General features: G+C 60.3%; 1 protein-coding gene across 1 annotated transcript in view; it reads right to left on the bottom strand.

The window, feature by feature from the left end:
* Positions 1–16,247, bottom strand: part of LOC129403487 (collagen alpha-1(XIII) chain-like) — a 137,660-nt gene that overhangs the window by 113,097 nt on the left and 8,316 nt on the right. The window contains exons 2-4 of the mRNA XM_055132134.1: positions 4,868–4,983; positions 2,981–3,061; positions 1,608–1,677 (exon numbers count right to left, since the gene is read on the bottom strand). Of these exons, the coding sequence (XP_054988109.1) occupies positions 1,608–1,677; positions 2,981–3,061; positions 4,868–4,983 (267 nt within the window). The remainder of the gene's footprint in view (positions 1–1,607; positions 1,678–2,980; positions 3,062–4,867; positions 4,984–16,247) is intronic.

Below are 16,247 nucleotides of genomic sequence, written 5' to 3'. Positions count from 1 at the left end.
CATACGCAACGCCTGGACATCAACCCTCGAGCTCTGGGCCCACGAACCCATCGTGATCACCATCAGGAAAGGGGCTCGTGCCCTGCAGGTTTCTCCCCCAGAATCTCCACATCAAACCGCTGCCTGGGTGTTCTGCCCGTTTTCCAGACTAGGCACCTGAGCCAGGGTTGAGAACTCACCGCTGGTCCCCCCACGCTGGGGGCAGGGGCTGGGGCTCGAACCCCTCTCTGCTGTGCCCCCGTCAGCACCTTACCCTGGAGCTGGAACATCTGTAACCGACTGAGTGACCTGACAGCAGCCGCAACCCTGGGACAGGCCGGTGCCAGCTGCACCACACCTCACCTCTGTCCCACTCATCTGGGCGCCTGCCCAAAGCTCTTCCAGATTCCGGGATGCCGACCCCTGGTTGGCTGAGGGAGGAAGCTTCCCAGGGCTTCTGGACACCTTTCAATTAACCCGGGTGACCCCTTTCTAGTTGGAGCCAGCTGAATCCTGTCCCGACGGCTCTGCCTCCCCGGGCGCAACCGGTGACTCCCCTCTGGGCCCCTCAGTCTCCAGAGAGGAGCTTTCTCCCCATCCAGAGGCTCCACATATGTCGGCATCTATTGCCTCTCTTCCTTGCCTTGGGAGCCTAGGGGAGGGCTCTGAAGACCCCCGGGCCACTGTGCCCAGTCAGAGTCCACACCTCCTACCCACCACGGAAACTGAGGGGCCCGCTGAGCACTGCAGCGGGATGGAGCCGCCTGTGGCCACCGTCACCCCTTCCTCACGGGGCACACACTCTCCTGCCCTGATAACGCTGCCATTCTCCAGAACAGCGCGCAGCAAGCCAGGCCCCGTGAGGACTGACTGTGGACAGAGCCATTGACATGTGTCCGGTGCCCAACGGCCGCGAAGTGCAGAACAGACGACCAGGAAGCCCATCTTGCGCGGCGAAATGACCAGACAGGCCCAGGATCTTACAAACACTGAAACTGAATCCAGACTTCCCGATTCCACCACATTCTCCTCACATGCCGTTTTTTAAAATACAGGAATAATTTTAAAAACAAAAACCAAAAAATCAATCACCTCAGGGTCACATCCTATTGTGTGCCGCAAGGTCTAGCATACACCAGCGGCGATTGTGCAGTGAAACAGAACAGTCGGTGCACACGATCACCTTGCATTGCTTTCCACCTTGGACGCCGAATGATGGGAGTGTGTGCGAGAGACCTGTAGCGCCCCCCTCCACCCCCCCAGCCACCGAGGGCAGATGAGGCTTTGCAGGTAGGTTCGGAGTCATTGGCTCACTAGGGACATGGGCCCTTGCTGAGGGCCCTGCAGCAGACTGACCCGCCAGGTCCTGCCCTCATTCTCTGCTTCCACTCTGCATAATTTGCACCATGTCCACGGTCTCAGGGGAGCGCCCAGTTTGGGGTCCACCATGTCAGAGCCATCGAAGAGCTCACAGGCAAATGAACGAGGGGGCTGGGCTGGGCCTGCCGATGGCTGAGCAGGTGCAGGGACACAGCACACACCTCATTCCCATCAGTCAAATCCAGTGGTGCTCTGCAGGGGCCCGGGTGCGCCCCCCTCCTGGTCATCCATTCCCGGGGACTCCTTACCTGGCGGGCACTTGCACCCCACAGATGGCATCGAGGCCTCCCGGCGTCTCCTCGAGTGAAGCTTCCATTTCTGCGTGAGGGGACAGAGGAGAGCGGTCAGCGGGGACCTAGAGGCATCTGGAGGCGGGTCGGGGGTCGGAGGCCACGGCAGGCAGGGGCAGGGGTGGCAGACAATTCCCAAGTCATTGTGGCCACTGGCGCGGGGTAATAAGAAGCAGACGTGGTGACTGCCCTGTCCTGGCCGGGGTCTGCCGTGTGTTCTGAAAGAAATTAACCCCAAGCCCAGGCTCCGAGGCCAGCCCAGCCTGCGTGTCACCTCACGTCCTCGCTGTCCTCAGGCTCTCTCTGGCCTGCAGGGTTTTGCTGCGGCTCTGGGCTTATGTATCGGCTTCCTGTATCCTTTCGCCGCTGGAGAGACAGTTCCACAAAGAAGACAGGGGGTGCTTGTCTGTTGATTCTCTGTCTGGAATGGGGCCTGCACATGACAGATGGCTAATCCCTGACGCTGGCTGACACCTTCCGCAATCTCACACAGCAGCTGATGGTCATTCGTGTGTGTGTGTGCATGTGGCTGCATATGTGTGTGCACATGTGTGCGCATGGGTGTGTGCAATCTGTGCGTGTGAATGTGTATACATGTGTGCATGCATGTGTGTGCACACATGGGTGTGTGCAATATGTGTGTGAATGTGCACGTGTGTGCAATCTGTGTGTGAATGTGTATGCATGTGTGCGTGCATGCATGTGTGCATGTGTGTGCAATGTGTGTGAATATGCATGTGTGTGCACGCATGCATTTGTGCATGTGGGTGTGTGCCTGTGTGAATGTGTGTGCATGTGCATGCATGCATGCATGTGTGCCCATGGGTGTGTGCAATATGTGCATGTGTGTCCATGCATGTGTGTGCATGCGGGTGGGTGTGTGTGCATGTGTGCATGCATGTGTGCATGGGTATGTGCATGTGTGAATGTGCATACGTGTGTGAGTGTGTATGAGCATACGTGTGTGAGTGTGTATGAGTGTGTGTGAGTGACATGAAAGGTACTCCTGGGCTGTGGGAACACTGGGGAGGTGCTCAGTGAAGCCGGTGCTCTCCAGGTCACCAGAGTGCCTTCCCCACATCAGCACCACCTTCTTCTGCAGCTGCCTGGCCCCGGTCATCCAAGCTTGAGACCCTCGGTGAGAAACCTCCAGGTTGAGCTCGGGGCAGGTGGGAAACTTTCTGAGGCCCAGGAGAGACCCTCGGCAGCGCTGGGTGAAGCCCTGCTGGCTACGGGGCTCTCTGAGGTCCCCGGCGTGCCGGGGCTGACACCCGCCTCCCCACCATCACAGCTGTATCAGGTCAGAGGGGAAACGCCAGGCGGCTGCCCACTCCCTGCAGAGATCCCGACTTGGGCCCGCCCCGGATAGGGGCTCGCTCCCTCTTGCCCACACTCTCCAGGGGCTCAGGCCTCTGAAATGGGGGTGAGGGCATCCAAACCACAGTGTGGGGCACAGGACAGAAGTCTGCTGAGCTATCTGCCCGAGAGCCAAGGCCTTGGCCTACCACCTCCCATGGGAGAACCAGCAGCGGGGGGTGAGACAACCCGCGGGTCCCTGCCAGCCTCCTAACCACTGCCATGTAAGGAGTCTGGGGAGCATGAGCGTTTATCCATGCCAGGCAGGCTAACTCGGCAAGAGCCGAGTAACCCAAGAGCGCTCTCTGGGCAGGGCATGGCAGGGCTTGTGCGCGGGGCATCAGATGGAAAGTGTCACTGAACGGTTCAGGCAGGCCTGCAGAGAGCTCTGCAGGCTGGGCACGGGCCGCGGAGGGGTCCAGCCCTGAGCACCACCAGGAGCAGCTCTGAGCACCAAGCTAGTAGCAGCTCCTGAGCACTGCCGGATGGTACGCATGATCCCTTCTCCCACCCCCAATTTTATTTTTAGGGACTAGAGGAGCGATAGTACAGCGGGCAGAGCATTTGCCTTGCATGCAGCCAACCTGGGTTCAATCCTGGTGTCCCCCGAGCACTGCCAGGACTGACTCCTGAGTGCAGAGTCAGTAATCACCCTCAAAACTTTATTTTGAGGGCTGGAGCGATAGCACAGCGGGTAGGGCATTTGCCTTGCACGCGGCTGACCCGGGTTCAATTCCCAGCATCCCATAGGGTCCCCTGAGCACCGCCAGGATGATTCCTGAGTGCAGAGCCAGGAGTGACGCCTGTGCATTGCTGGGTGTGACCCAAAAAGCAAAAAAAAACCAAACAAACTTTATTTTGAATCTGAATACTATCAGTCCAGCTCTTTCTAGACTCCCCTGCCCGTGGAGCATGAGCCCCTCCTCCCATTGGTGCCAGCCCTGTGGGGGTGCCGGGCCGTCAGCATCCCCGTCCCCAAGACCCGTGTCTGAAGCTCTAGACAGACCCGCTGGATCTCAGTCTCCGGCTACAAAGGCAGCTGGGACGGCTTCAGGGTGAAAGCAGACAAGATCAGGACTGAAAAGGGGGGCGTGGGGCACCTGCCCCCACAGCTGTGCGTCCCTCATGCTGCAGCCAGTGCCCGGCCAGCCCCACCCTGCTGCACCCTTGCAATGCGTGGTGAAGCCTCATTTCTTGCCAGTCACCTGCCCATCCTAGGGGACACACAGCCCCTCCGGCAGGGGAGGAAAGGGTCTTGCAGGCCTCTGCTCAGCCCCCTACACCAGCGCCTCACTGCAGTGCCCAGTGCAGAGTGGCCGCCCAGCCCATCTGCTGCAGCCCTTTGCACCTCCGCCCTGCTGTGCTGCAGAGGAGCTGGCCCTGAGGCCAGGGCGGGCCTGGTGTCTCTGAGACCTGCTTTCAGGGCTTGGGGCCACATCTGGCAGTGCTCAGGGGCCCACGTGGTGTCAGGGATGGTGGTCAGTTTAACAAGACAAGCCCCGAGCCCCAGTGCTCCAGCTCTGCCCAGCGTGGGCAGAATCGCTCGCTTTCTGTCTGGCCCCAGGACGCTCCCCGGGGACCCAGGAAAGGGTGTGGGGTGTGGGGTGGGGTGCACTCTGGCCTAAATGTGGGCACAATGGGGACTTCCTGTGAGCAGTGGGATGGGCTGTCCACTCCAGGAGAGGGAGTGGGCACACACGGGGCTGGTTAAAGGGACAGAGCCCAGGCAGCGGGGCAGGTGAGGCCAGGGAGGAGGACGTGGCACTGACCCACCAACCCACACCCGCCCGGCTGGACTGGCCTGCCTGGTCTGGGGGGCGGGGCAGGGGCTTGGCTGTGTGGGCGCCTCTTTGTGCCCTCACTTGGCGCCGGATCACAGGCTCCCCGGCCATGAGCCCAGGCCCCAGGGTCCTCCGGACGCCACGGGCGTTCTCTGCCTCCTCGTTCCAGCAGAACCACAGACAGATGTGGGCACAGGCTGTGCAGGGCAGAGGGTGGGGGTGGGCTGACGGGGGGGGGGTGCGGCTCCTCTCACCCAGGGAGGGGGGCAGGCTGCAGAGAGGAGCACGTGAGGCGGGTGGGAGCCAGCCGCGTGCAGCTGTACGTGCCAGAGCCTTGCCCGGCGCCAGGCCCGGGCGAGCCAAATGAGTGTGGAGGTGCCCCTCCTTACTCACCAGGCAGGGCACAGAGAGCCTCCACCCCTCACACCCACCTTGAAGCCCCCTGTCAGCCAAGCTATGGCTGTGGTGAGGGCAGATACCTGAGGAGTGAGGGGGCCTGCCTGACTCCGGTGAAGGGGACTCAGGGCTCAGCCTGTAAAGTGCTTGGAACCAATGGACAGCGGTGGTTCCTGTAAGCCACCCCCTCCCGGGGGCCTGCCCAGAGGAAATGGACACCAAGCACTGTCACGTGGCAGCAAAGAGGGCAAAGGCAGGTTCGACCTCGGGAGTGGCTGCCAGAACCTGACGGTGGAGAGTGGGAGACCAGGAGGTCACAAAAAAAACCATGACTCTGCTCATGGTGTAACCCTAAGACCAGTTCTTTTTTTTTTTTTTTTTTTTTTTGCATCACACCCGGCAATGCACAGAGGTTACTCCTGGCTCTGCACTCAGGAATCACCCCTGGCGGTGCTCAGGGAACACTATGAGATACTGGGAATCGAACCCGGGTCGGCCACGTGCAAGGCAAACGCCCTACCCACTGTGCTCCAGCCCCCTAAGACCAGTTCCTGGGGCCCAGAGCGACAGGACAGCAAGTAAGGGACTTGCACCGCATGTGGCCAACCTGGGCTCCATCCTGGCATCTCACATGGTCTCGATCCCCGCCAGGACCATCCCCGCCTGAGCAGAGTGGGGAAACTCGAGCCCCGAGCACTGGCAATCCCCCTAAGGAGATATTCTTATCATCATCACCCCAACTTTGCACAGAAACAAGCCCAAACAGGGAACCGCTCACTCAACATCACACGGTGAGTGACGGGTGGAGGGAGGACAGAGCCGGGCGGGTAGTCTGGCCTGAGAGCCCAGGTGGTGGGGCCGTATTCTGGAAGTGGCAGTGCAGAGGCTGGAGTGGGTGCAAGGATGGGGCCTGGGACCCCATGGGCCAAGTGAAGGAGGGAGGGAGAGTGAGAGAGGGAGGGGAGGAAGGACGGAGGGAGAGTGAGAGAGGGAGGGAGGGAAGAAAGGAGGGAGAGAGGGAAAGAGGGAGGGAAAGAGGGAGGGAGGGAGGAAGGGTGAGGGAGAGAGGGAGGTAAAGACGGAGGGAGGAGGGAGAGAGAGAGGGAAGGAGGGAGAGAGGGAGGGAGGGAGGGGACATCATAGGCTGGAGCGCATCTCTGCTAGCAGGCTAGATCCCGGGTACTGCGTCATCCCCGGGCCCGGCTGAGAGCAGCCCCGAGCACAGGGCTGGGAGTAGCCCCTGAGCACTGCTGAGCATTGCTCCAAAACCAGAAACTAAGAAAAAAGATCTGGAGCAAGCGCCAGTTGGCAGTCCCTGGAGACGCCGTAATCTTACTTGGGCTCCCAGGAGACCACTGAGCCATGGAGACAGGGTCGGGTGAGGGGTCCCACCACGGGAGGGACAGCGAGCTCCTTGAGGACAGCAGGCTGTGGACAGGCCAGCATGGCTCGCAGGAGGGGCTTTCCAGTCAGGCCCGTGGGGGCGAAGAACGAGTGGCCTTCTGCTGGACAGCAATCCTGGCTACTGGGGGTGTGGCCAGCTTTTCTGGAGGCGTGGTATCTAAAAGGGGGCTTGTATTCCTGATGGACTTCCATCTCGGCTTTCCCTGGAGCCGCTCCAACCCCGTTTCCCGCATCCCAGAGTCCCAAGAGGCTACGGGGGGCGTGGCCTGGTTCTCTGGGGCATTGTCTCTAAAACGGGCATTGCCTCCGGATGGATTGCCATCCCAGCATTTCCCGGAGCACCTCACTACCCCGCTTTATGCATCCAAGAGTCCCAAGAGGCTACTGGGGTCGTGGCCTGGTTCTCTGGGTGCGTGGTCTACAAGGGGGGGTGGCCTCCTGTGGGACAGCCATCCTGGCTTTCTGCGGAGCACCTCCACCCTGCGATCCGCATGCAAGCGTCCTAAGAGGCTACTGGGGGCGTGGGCTGGTTCTCTAAGGCTGTTGTCTCCAAAAGGGGGTGTGGCCTCGTGCTGGACCACCATCACAGCTGTACCAAGAGCCCCGCCGACCCCATTTTCCACATCACAGAGTCCCAAGAGGCTCCTGGGGGCGTGGCATAGTACTCTGGGGGCGTGGTCTCCAAAAGGAGGCGTGGCTTCCTTTTGGATGGCAATCCCGGCTTTCCCCGGAGCCGCCCCCATCCCGATTTCCGAAACCCAGAGTTCCAAGAGGCTACTGGGGGCGTGCCTTGGTTCCCCGGGGCCTGGTCTCCAAAAGGTGGTGTGGCCCCCTGCTGGACAGCCATCCTGGCTTTCCTCAGAGCACCCCCACGTCGCTTTCCGCATCTAGAGTCCCAAGAGGCTACTGGGGGCATGGCCTGGTTCTCTGGGGACATGGTTTCCAAAAGGGGACGTGGCCTCCTGCTGTACCACAATCTCGGCTTTCCCAGGAGCTCCCCCAACTCCGCTTTCCACATCCCAGAGTCCAAGAGGCTACTGGAGCTTGGCCCAGTTCTTCGTGGCATGGTCTCCCAAAGGGGTCATGGTCTCCACCTGGACCGCCATCCTGGGTTTCCCCAGAGCCCCCAGAATCCCGCTTTTTGCATCCCAGAGTACCAAGAGGCTACTGGAGGCGTAGCTTGGTTCTCTAGGAGTGTGGTCTCCAAAAGGAGGCGTGGCCTTCAGCTGGACCTCAATACCTGCTTTACGGGAGCCACCCCAAACCCGCTTTCTGGATCCTGATCCCAGAGTCCCAAGAGGCTACCGGGGGCGTGGCCTGGTTTTCTGGGAGCGTAGTCTCCAAAAGGGGCGTGGCCACAGGCCAGACAACCATCCCAGCTTTCCCTGGAGCACCCCCACCCCACTTTCCGTACCTAGAGTCCCAAGAGGCTAATGGGGGCATGGCCTGGTTCTCTGGGGGCATGGTCTCCAAAAGAACATGTGCCTTCTGCTTGACCGCCAACCCGGCTTTCCCTGAAGCCCCCGCACCCCGCTTTTAGCATCCCAGAGTACCAAAAGGCTACTGGAGGCATGGCCCTATTCTCTGGGGGCGTGGTCTCCAAAGAGGGCGTGACCTCCTGCTGGACCGCAATCCCAGCTTTCCCTGGAGCAGCCCCACCCCGCTTTCCGCATCTATAGTCCTAAGAGGCTAATAGGGGTGTGGCCTGGTTCTCTGGGGGCGTGGTCTCCAAAAGAACGCATGGCATTCTGCTGGACAGCCATCCCAGAATTCCCTGGAGTGCCCCCACCCCGCTTTCTGCATCTCAGAATCCAAAAAGGCTACTGGGGGCATGGCCTGATTCTCTGGGGACGTGGTCTCCAAAAGAGGTTGTGGCCTCCTCCTGGATCACCATCCTGGCTTTACTCTGAGTCGCCCAAACCCCAATCCCAAACACTTTCTGCATCTCAGAGTCCAGAGAGGGTAATGGGAGCGTGGCCTGGTTCTCTGGAACCATGATCTACAAAAGGGGGGGCGTAGCCTTCTGCTTGACAGCTGTCCCGGTTTTCCCTGGAGCACTCCGTACCCTGCTCTCCGCATCTCAGAGTCCCAAGAGGCTACTGGGGGCTTGGCCTGTTTCTCTGGGGGCTTGGTCTCCAAAAGGGTGCGTTGCCTCCTCCTGGACCGCCATCTCATCTTTCCCAGGAACCCGCCAACCCCGCTTTCCACATCTCAGAGTCCCAAAAGGCTACTGGGACTTGGCCTGGTTCTCTGGGGGCGTGGTCTAAAAGAGAGGGCGTGGCCTCCTCCTGGACCACCATCCTGGATTTACTCTGAGTCGCCCAAAAACCGCTTTCCTCATCCCAGAGACCCAAGAGACTACTCTGGGCGTGTCCTGGTTCTCTCGGAGAGTGGTCTGCTAAAAGGGCGTGGCCACCGGCTGGACAGCCATCCGGGTTTCCCCAGAGTCCCCCCACTGCATTTCCCACCATCGCGTCTTTCCCTGGAGACGCCCCCACTCCATTCTCGAAACCCAGAGTCCCAAGAGGCTACTAGGGGCATGGCCTGCTTGTCGGGGTTCATGGTCTCCAAAAGGGGGCGTGGCCTCCTGCTGGACAGCCATCCCGGCTTTCCCCTTAGCACCCCCACTTCGATTCCACATCTAGAGTCCCAAGAGTCTACTGGGGGTGTGGACTGGTTCTCTAGGGGCGTGGTTTCTGATAGAATTTGTGGCCTTCTGCTGGACAGTCATCCCGGCTTTCCCCAGAGACACCCCCACCCCACTTTCTGCTTCCCAGAGTCCCAAGAGGCTATGGGGGTGTGGCCTGCGTTTCTAGGCATGTGGTCTCTAAAAGGGGGCTTGTCCTTCTGATTAACCTCCATCCCGGCTTTCCTCAGAGCTGCCGCATCCCTGTTTTCCACATCCCAGAGTCCCAAGATGCTACTGGGGGCGTGGCCTGGTTCTCTGTGGGTGTTGTCTCCAAAAGGGAGCGTGGCCTCCTGTTGGACCGCCATCCTTGCTTTCCTTGGAGTCCCCCCTACACCACTTTCCTCATTCCAGAGTCTCAAGAGGCTACTGGGGGCGTGGCCTGGTTCTCTGGGGGCGTGGGCTACGAAAATGGGCATGGCCTCCGGCTGAACCGCCATACACACTTTCCCCAGAGCTCACACCACCACGCTTTCTGCATCCCAGAGTCCCGAGAGTCTACGGAAACGTGGCTTGGTTCTCTGGTGGCATGATCTATAAAAGGGGGCGTGGCTTCCTGCTGGACCACCATCCCGGCTTTCCTAGAACCCCCCAACACCGCTTTCCGCATCCCAGACTCCCAGGAGTAAATTGGGGGGGGGGGTGCCCTGGTTCTCTGGGGGCGTGGTCTCCAGGCGGGGGCTGTCCTCCTGCTGGACCACCATACCGGCTTTTCCTGGATCCACCTCCACCCGCTTTCCGCATTTCAGAGTCCCTGGAGGTTATGGGGGCCTGGCATAGTTCTCTGGGGGCTTGGTCTCCAGAAGCAGCGTGGCCTCCTGAATGACCGACATCACGGCTCTCCTTGGAGCCCCACCCACGCCACTTTCCGCATCCTGTGTCCAGAGAAGCTACTGAGGGCGTGGCCATGTTCTCTGCGGGCGTGGTCTACAAAGGTGTGCATGGCCTTCAACTGCACCACAGTACTGGCTTTCCTTGGAGCACCCCCTACGACGCTTTTCGCATCCCAGAGTCCCAAGAGGCTACTGGGGCGTGGCTGGTTCTCTGGGGGCGTGGTCTGCAAAAAAGGGCGTGGTCTCCTGCAGGACCGACCGCCAACCTGCTTTCCCCAGAGACCCCCCCACCCCGCTTTCTGCATCCTAGAGTTTGAAGAGGCTACGGGGGTCATGGCCCCACCCTGCTTTCCGCATCCCAGGGTCTCAAGAGGCTACTGGGGTGTAGTTGTTCTATGGGGGCATGGTCTCCATAAGGGGATGTGGCCTCCTGGTGGACCACCATCCCGGCATTCCCCTGAGTACACCCTACCACTCTTTCCGCATCCCAGTGTTCCAAGATGCTACTGGGTGCGTGGACTAGTTCTCTGAGGGCGTGTACTCCAATAGGGGGGTGGCCTCCTGCAGGACCGCCATCCAGGATTTCCCCGGAGCCTCCCGCACCCCGCTTTCCACATCACAGAGTCCCAAGAGGCTAAGGGGCATAGTCTGGTTTTCTGGGGCATGTTCTCCAAAAGGGGGTGTGGCCTCCTGCTGAACCGACATCACTGCTGTCCTTGGAGCCCCACCCATCCCGCTTTCCGCATCCCAGAGTCTAGAGAGGCTACTGGGGGCGTTGCATGGTTCTCTGGGGCGTGGTCTCAAAAGGGGGCGTGGCCTTCTGCTGGACTGCCATATGGGCTTTCTCCGGAGCTGCTCCTACCACGCTTTCTGCATCCCAGAGTCCCAAGAGGTTACTGGGGCAAGGCCCGGTTTTTGGGGGCGTGGTCTCCAAAAGGGGGAGTGGCCTCCTGCTGGACCGCCACCCAGGCTTTCCCTGGTGCCACCCCACCCCGCTTCCCGCATCCCAGAGTCCCAAGAGGCTACTGGGGACGTGGCCCGGTTCTCTGGGGATGTGGTTTCCAAAAGGAGATTGGCCTCCATCTGGACCGCCATCCCTGCATTCCCCGGAGCCCCACCCACACCAATTTCCGCATCCCAGTGTGTGAAGAGTATACTCTAGGGACTCTAGATGCGGAAACCGGGTGGAGGTGGCTCCGGGGAAAGTCGGTATGGCGGTCCAGCAGAAGACACGCTCCCTTTTGGAGACCATACCCCCAGAGTACCAGGCCACGACCCCAGTAGCCTCTTGGGACTCTGGGATGCAGAAAACGGGGTGGGTGGGGCTCAAGTAGAGCCGTGATGTCGGTACAGCAGGAGGCCATGACCCCTTTTGGAGACCACGCCCCCAGAAAGCCAGGCCACGCCCCCTTAGCCTCTTAGTATTCTGTATGCGGAAGCAGGGTGGGGGATTCGGGGGAAAGCCGGGATGTCAGTCCAGCAGGAGGCCATGCCTCCTTTTGAAAACCTCGCCCCCAGAGAACTAAGCCAAGTACCAGTAGCCTCTTGGAACTCTGGGATGCGGAAAGCGGGTTGGGGGTCTCCAAGGAGAGCCATGATGTCTGTCCAGCAGAAGTCCACGCCCCCTTTGTACACCACGACCCCAGAGAACCAGGCCACACCCCTAGTAGATTATCTGTACTCTGGGATGCGGATAGCGGGGTGGGTGGGGTTCCAATGAAGCCATGATGTTGGTTCACCTGGAGGCCACGCCCCCTTTGAGACCATGCCACCAGAGAACCAGGCCACGACCCCCATAGCCTCTTGTGACTCTGGGATGCAGAAAGCGTGGTGGGGTAGCTCCGGGAAAAGTCGGTATGGCATTTCAGCAGGAAGTCATGACTCCTTTTGTAGCCCACGCCCCCATAGAACCAGGCTATCCCCCAGTATCCTTTGGGACACTGGGATGCAGAAAGCCGGTGGGGGCGGCTCTGGGGATTGCCGGGATGGCATTCTAGCAGCAGGCCACGCCCCTTTAAGACCAGGCCAGTAGAGAACGAGGCCACACACCCGTACCCTGTCCGAATTCTTGGATGCGGAAAGCGGGGTGGGGGGGCTCCGGGAAAAGCAGGGATGGCGGTCCAGCATGAGGCTACGCACCCTTTTGTGGACTGCGTCCCCAGAGAACCAAGTCACGTTCCTCGCAGCCTCATTGGACTCTGGGATGCAGGAAGCGGGGTGGGGTGGCACCCGAGGAAGCCGAGATGGTGGGCCACCAGGAGGCCACGCCCCTATTGGAGACTACGCCCCCAGGAACCAGGCCATCCCCTACGTAGAGTCTCCGGACTCTGGGAGGAGGAAAGCGGGGTGGGGGGGCCTCCGGGGAAAGCCAGGATGGCGGTCCACCAAGGGCGACGCCCCCTTTTGGAGACAGTGCGCCCAGAGAACCAGGCCACGCCTCCAGTAGCCTCTTGATACTCTGAGATGCCAAGAGCGGGATGTGGGAGCACCGAGAAAAGCCTGGATGGCGGTCCATCAGGAGGCCACGCCCCCTTTAGAAGACCACGCACCCAGAGAACCAGCCCACGGCCCCAAGAGCCTCTTGGGACTGTGGGATGTGGAAAGATGGGTGGGGGGGGCTCCGTGGAAACACGGGATGGCAGTCCAGCAGGAGGCTAAGCCTCTTTTTGTAGACCACGTCTCCAGAGAACAAGGCCACACCCCCATAGCACCTTGGGACACTGGGGTGCGGAAAGCATAGTTGGGGGTCTTCGGAGAAACCGGAGATGGCTGTCCAGCAGGTGGCAACGCCCCCTTTTGGAGACCACACCCCCAGAGAACCAGGCCACGCCCCTCGTAACCTCTAGGGACTATGGGATGCGGAAAGCAAGTAGAGGTGGCTCGGGTGAAAGCCGGTATGGCAGTCCAGCAGGACGCCACGCCCCTTTTGGAGACCACGCCCCCAGAGACACAGGCCACGCCCCCTGTAGCCACTTGGTACTCTGGGATGGGGAAATTGGGGTAGGGGGGCTCCGGGGTAAGCTGGAATGGAAGTACAGCAGGAGGTCCTGCCCCCTTTTGGAGACCACGCTCCCAGAGAAACAGGCCACGCCCCAAGTAGCCTCTTGGGACTCTGGGATGCGGAAAGCTGGTGGGGTGCTCCGGGGAAAGCCGGGATGGCTGTCAGCATTAGGCCACGCCCCCTTTTGGAGACCACGCCCCCCAGAGAACCAGGCAACACCCCTAGTAGCCTCTTGGGACACTGGGATGCCGAAAGTAGGGTTGGGGCTTGTCTGGAGAAAGCCGGGATGGCGGTCAAGCTTAATGGCACGCCCCCTTTGAGACCACGACAACAAAGAACCAGGCCACGCCCCCCAGCCTCTTTAGACTCTGGGATGCGGAAAGAGGTGTGTCAGGGACTCTAGGGAATGCCGGGATGGCGATCCAGCAGGAAGCTACGCACCCTTTGGGGGACCACGCCCCAGAGAACCTGGCCACGCCCCCAGTAGCCTCTTGCAACTCTGGTATGTGGAGAGCGTGGTTGTTGGGATCCGCAGAAAGCTGGGATGGCGGTCTAGCAGGAGACCACGCCCCCTTTTGGAGACCACACACCCAGAGAAATAATACACACCCCCAGTAGCCTCTTGGGCCTCAGGGATGCAGAAAGCGGGGTGATGGGGCTCCGTGGAAAGCCATGATGGCCTTCCAGCAGAAGGCGACACATTCATTTGGAGACGATGCCCCCAAAGGACAAGACCACGCCCCCAGTAACCTCTTGGGACTCTGGGATGAAGAAAACGGGTTGGGGGGGTTCGTAGATAGTTGGGATGGTGGTCCAGCAGGAGGCCAAGTCCCTTTATGGAGACCACATGCCCAAAGAACCTGGCCGTGCCCCCAGTTGCTTCTTGGGATGCTTGGATGCAGAATGCGGAGTGGGGGGCTCCGGGGAAAGCCGTGATGGCTGTCCAGCAGGAGGCCACGCCCCCTTTTGGAAACACGTCCCGAGAACCAGGCCACGCCCTTAGTAGCCTTTTGTGAATCGGGTGCAGAATACACGTTGGGGGTGGCTGGGGGAAAGCCGGGATGGGGGTCCAGGAGGAGGCCATGCCCCCTTTTAGAGACCACGCCCTCTGAGAATCAGTCCATGACCCAAGTAGCCTCTTTTGACTCTGGGTTGCGGAAAGCAGGGTTGGTGCGGCTCCTGGGAAAGACGTGATGGCGGTTCATCAGGAGGCCACGCCCCCTTTTGGAGACCATGCAATCAGAGAATGAGGCCACGCCCCCTGTAGCCTCTTGGAACTCTGGGATGCAGAAAGCTGTGTGGGGGGCTCCAGGGAAAACCGGGATGTGGGTCCAGTAGGAGGCCACGCCCCCATATGGAGACCACGCTCCCAGAGAACCAGCTCACACCGCAGTAGCCTTCTGAGGCTCTGGGTTGCGAAAGCGGGGTAGGGGGAGCTCCACAGAAATGCGGTATGGCGGTCCAACAGAAGGCTAAGCTCCCCTTCTGTAGGCGACGCCCCCAATAGTCTCTCTGAACTCAGATGCGGAAAGAGGGGTGGGTGGAGCTCCAAGGAGAGCCGGGATGTTGGTGAAGCAGGAGGCCACGCCCCCTTTTGAAGACCACGCCCCCAGAGAACCAGTTTGCGTACCCTTAGCCTTTTGGGACTCTGGGATGCGGAGAGCTGTGTGAGTCGGGCTCCAAGGAGAGCCCTGATGTCAGTTCAGAAGGAGGTCACGCCACTTTTTGGATACCACGCCCCCAGAAAACCAGCCACGCCCCCTTAGCCTCTTGGGACTCTGGGATGTGGAAAGCGGGGTGGGCGGGGATCCTGGGAAAGCTGTTATGGCGGTCCAGCAGGAGGCCACGGCCCCTTTCGTAGCCCACGACCCCAGAGAAATAAGCCACGCCTCCAGTGTCCTCTTGTATGACTCCATATCCTCCAGTATGACTTTTGGATGCGGAAAGCGGGTTGGGGAGGGCTCGGGGAATTGCCGGGATGGCGTTCCCAGAGGAGGCCACACCCCCTTTGAGACCACGCAACCAGACAACCAGGCCACGCCCCCCAGAGCCTCTTTGGACTCTGGGATGCAGAGAGCGGTGTGGCAGGACTCCGGGGAAAGACGGGATGGCGGTCCAGCAGGAGGCTACGCTCCCGTTTTGCGGACCATATCCCCAGAGAAACAGGCCACGCCCCCAGTCGTCCATTAGAACACTGGGATGCAGAAAGCGGGGTAGGGTGTGCACAGGGGAAAGCCAGGATGGTGGTCCAGTAGGAGGCCACGCTTCCTTTTGGAGACCACGCACCTATGAATGAGGCCACGCCTCCAGTAGCATTTTGAGATGTGGGATGCGGAAAACAGGGTATGGGGGCTCTGGGAAATGCTGGGATGGTTGTCAAGCAGGATGCCACGCCCCCTTTGAAACCGCGCCCCCAGAGCATCAGGCCTGGCCCCCTGTAGCTTCTTTGGATTGTGAGATGCGGAAAGCGTGGTGGGCGGGGCTCCGGGGGAGCCACGATTGCGGTCCAGCAAGAGGCACGCCACATTTTGCAGACAGTGTCCATTGAGATCCAGGTCATGCCCCCTGTAGCCTCTTGGGACTCTGGGTTGCGGAAAGCGGCTTTGGGGGACTCCGGGGAAAGCAGGTATGGTGGTTTAGCAGGAGAGCACACCCTCTTTTGAAAACCACGCCACCGGAGAACCAGATCACGCCCTCAGTAGCTACTTGGGACTCTGGGATGCGGAAAGCGGGGTGGGCAGGGATCTGGGGAAAGCCATGATGTTGGTTCAGCAGGAGGCTATGCCCCCTTTTGGGGACCACGCCCCCTAAGGACCACACCATGCCCCCAATAGCCTTTTTAGAATCTGGGATGCGGAAAGCGATGTGGCAGGGACCGGAGGAAAGCCGGGATGGGGTCTAGCAGGAGGCTATGCTCCCTTTTGGGGACCATGCCCCCAGAGAACCAGGCTACGCCCCACGTAGCCTCTTAGGAATCTGGGATGCAGAAAGCAGGGTCGGGAGACCTTCGGGGAAAGCCAGGATGGCGGTCCATCAGAAGGCCACAGGTTCTTTTGGAGACCACTGCCCCAAAGAACCAGGCCACTCCCCCTGTAGACTGCTGTGACTGTGATTGGAAAGCGGTTTTTGGGGCTCCTTGGA

Source organism: Sorex araneus, chromosome 3 (genome assembly GCF_027595985.1).
Source record: "Sorex araneus isolate mSorAra2 chromosome 3, mSorAra2.pri, whole genome shotgun sequence".
Taxonomy (NCBI): Eukaryota; Metazoa; Chordata; class Mammalia; order Eulipotyphla; family Soricidae; genus Sorex; species Sorex araneus.
Note: the sequence above shows the minus strand (reverse complement) of the source record. Positions and strands in the feature narration are given on the sequence as shown.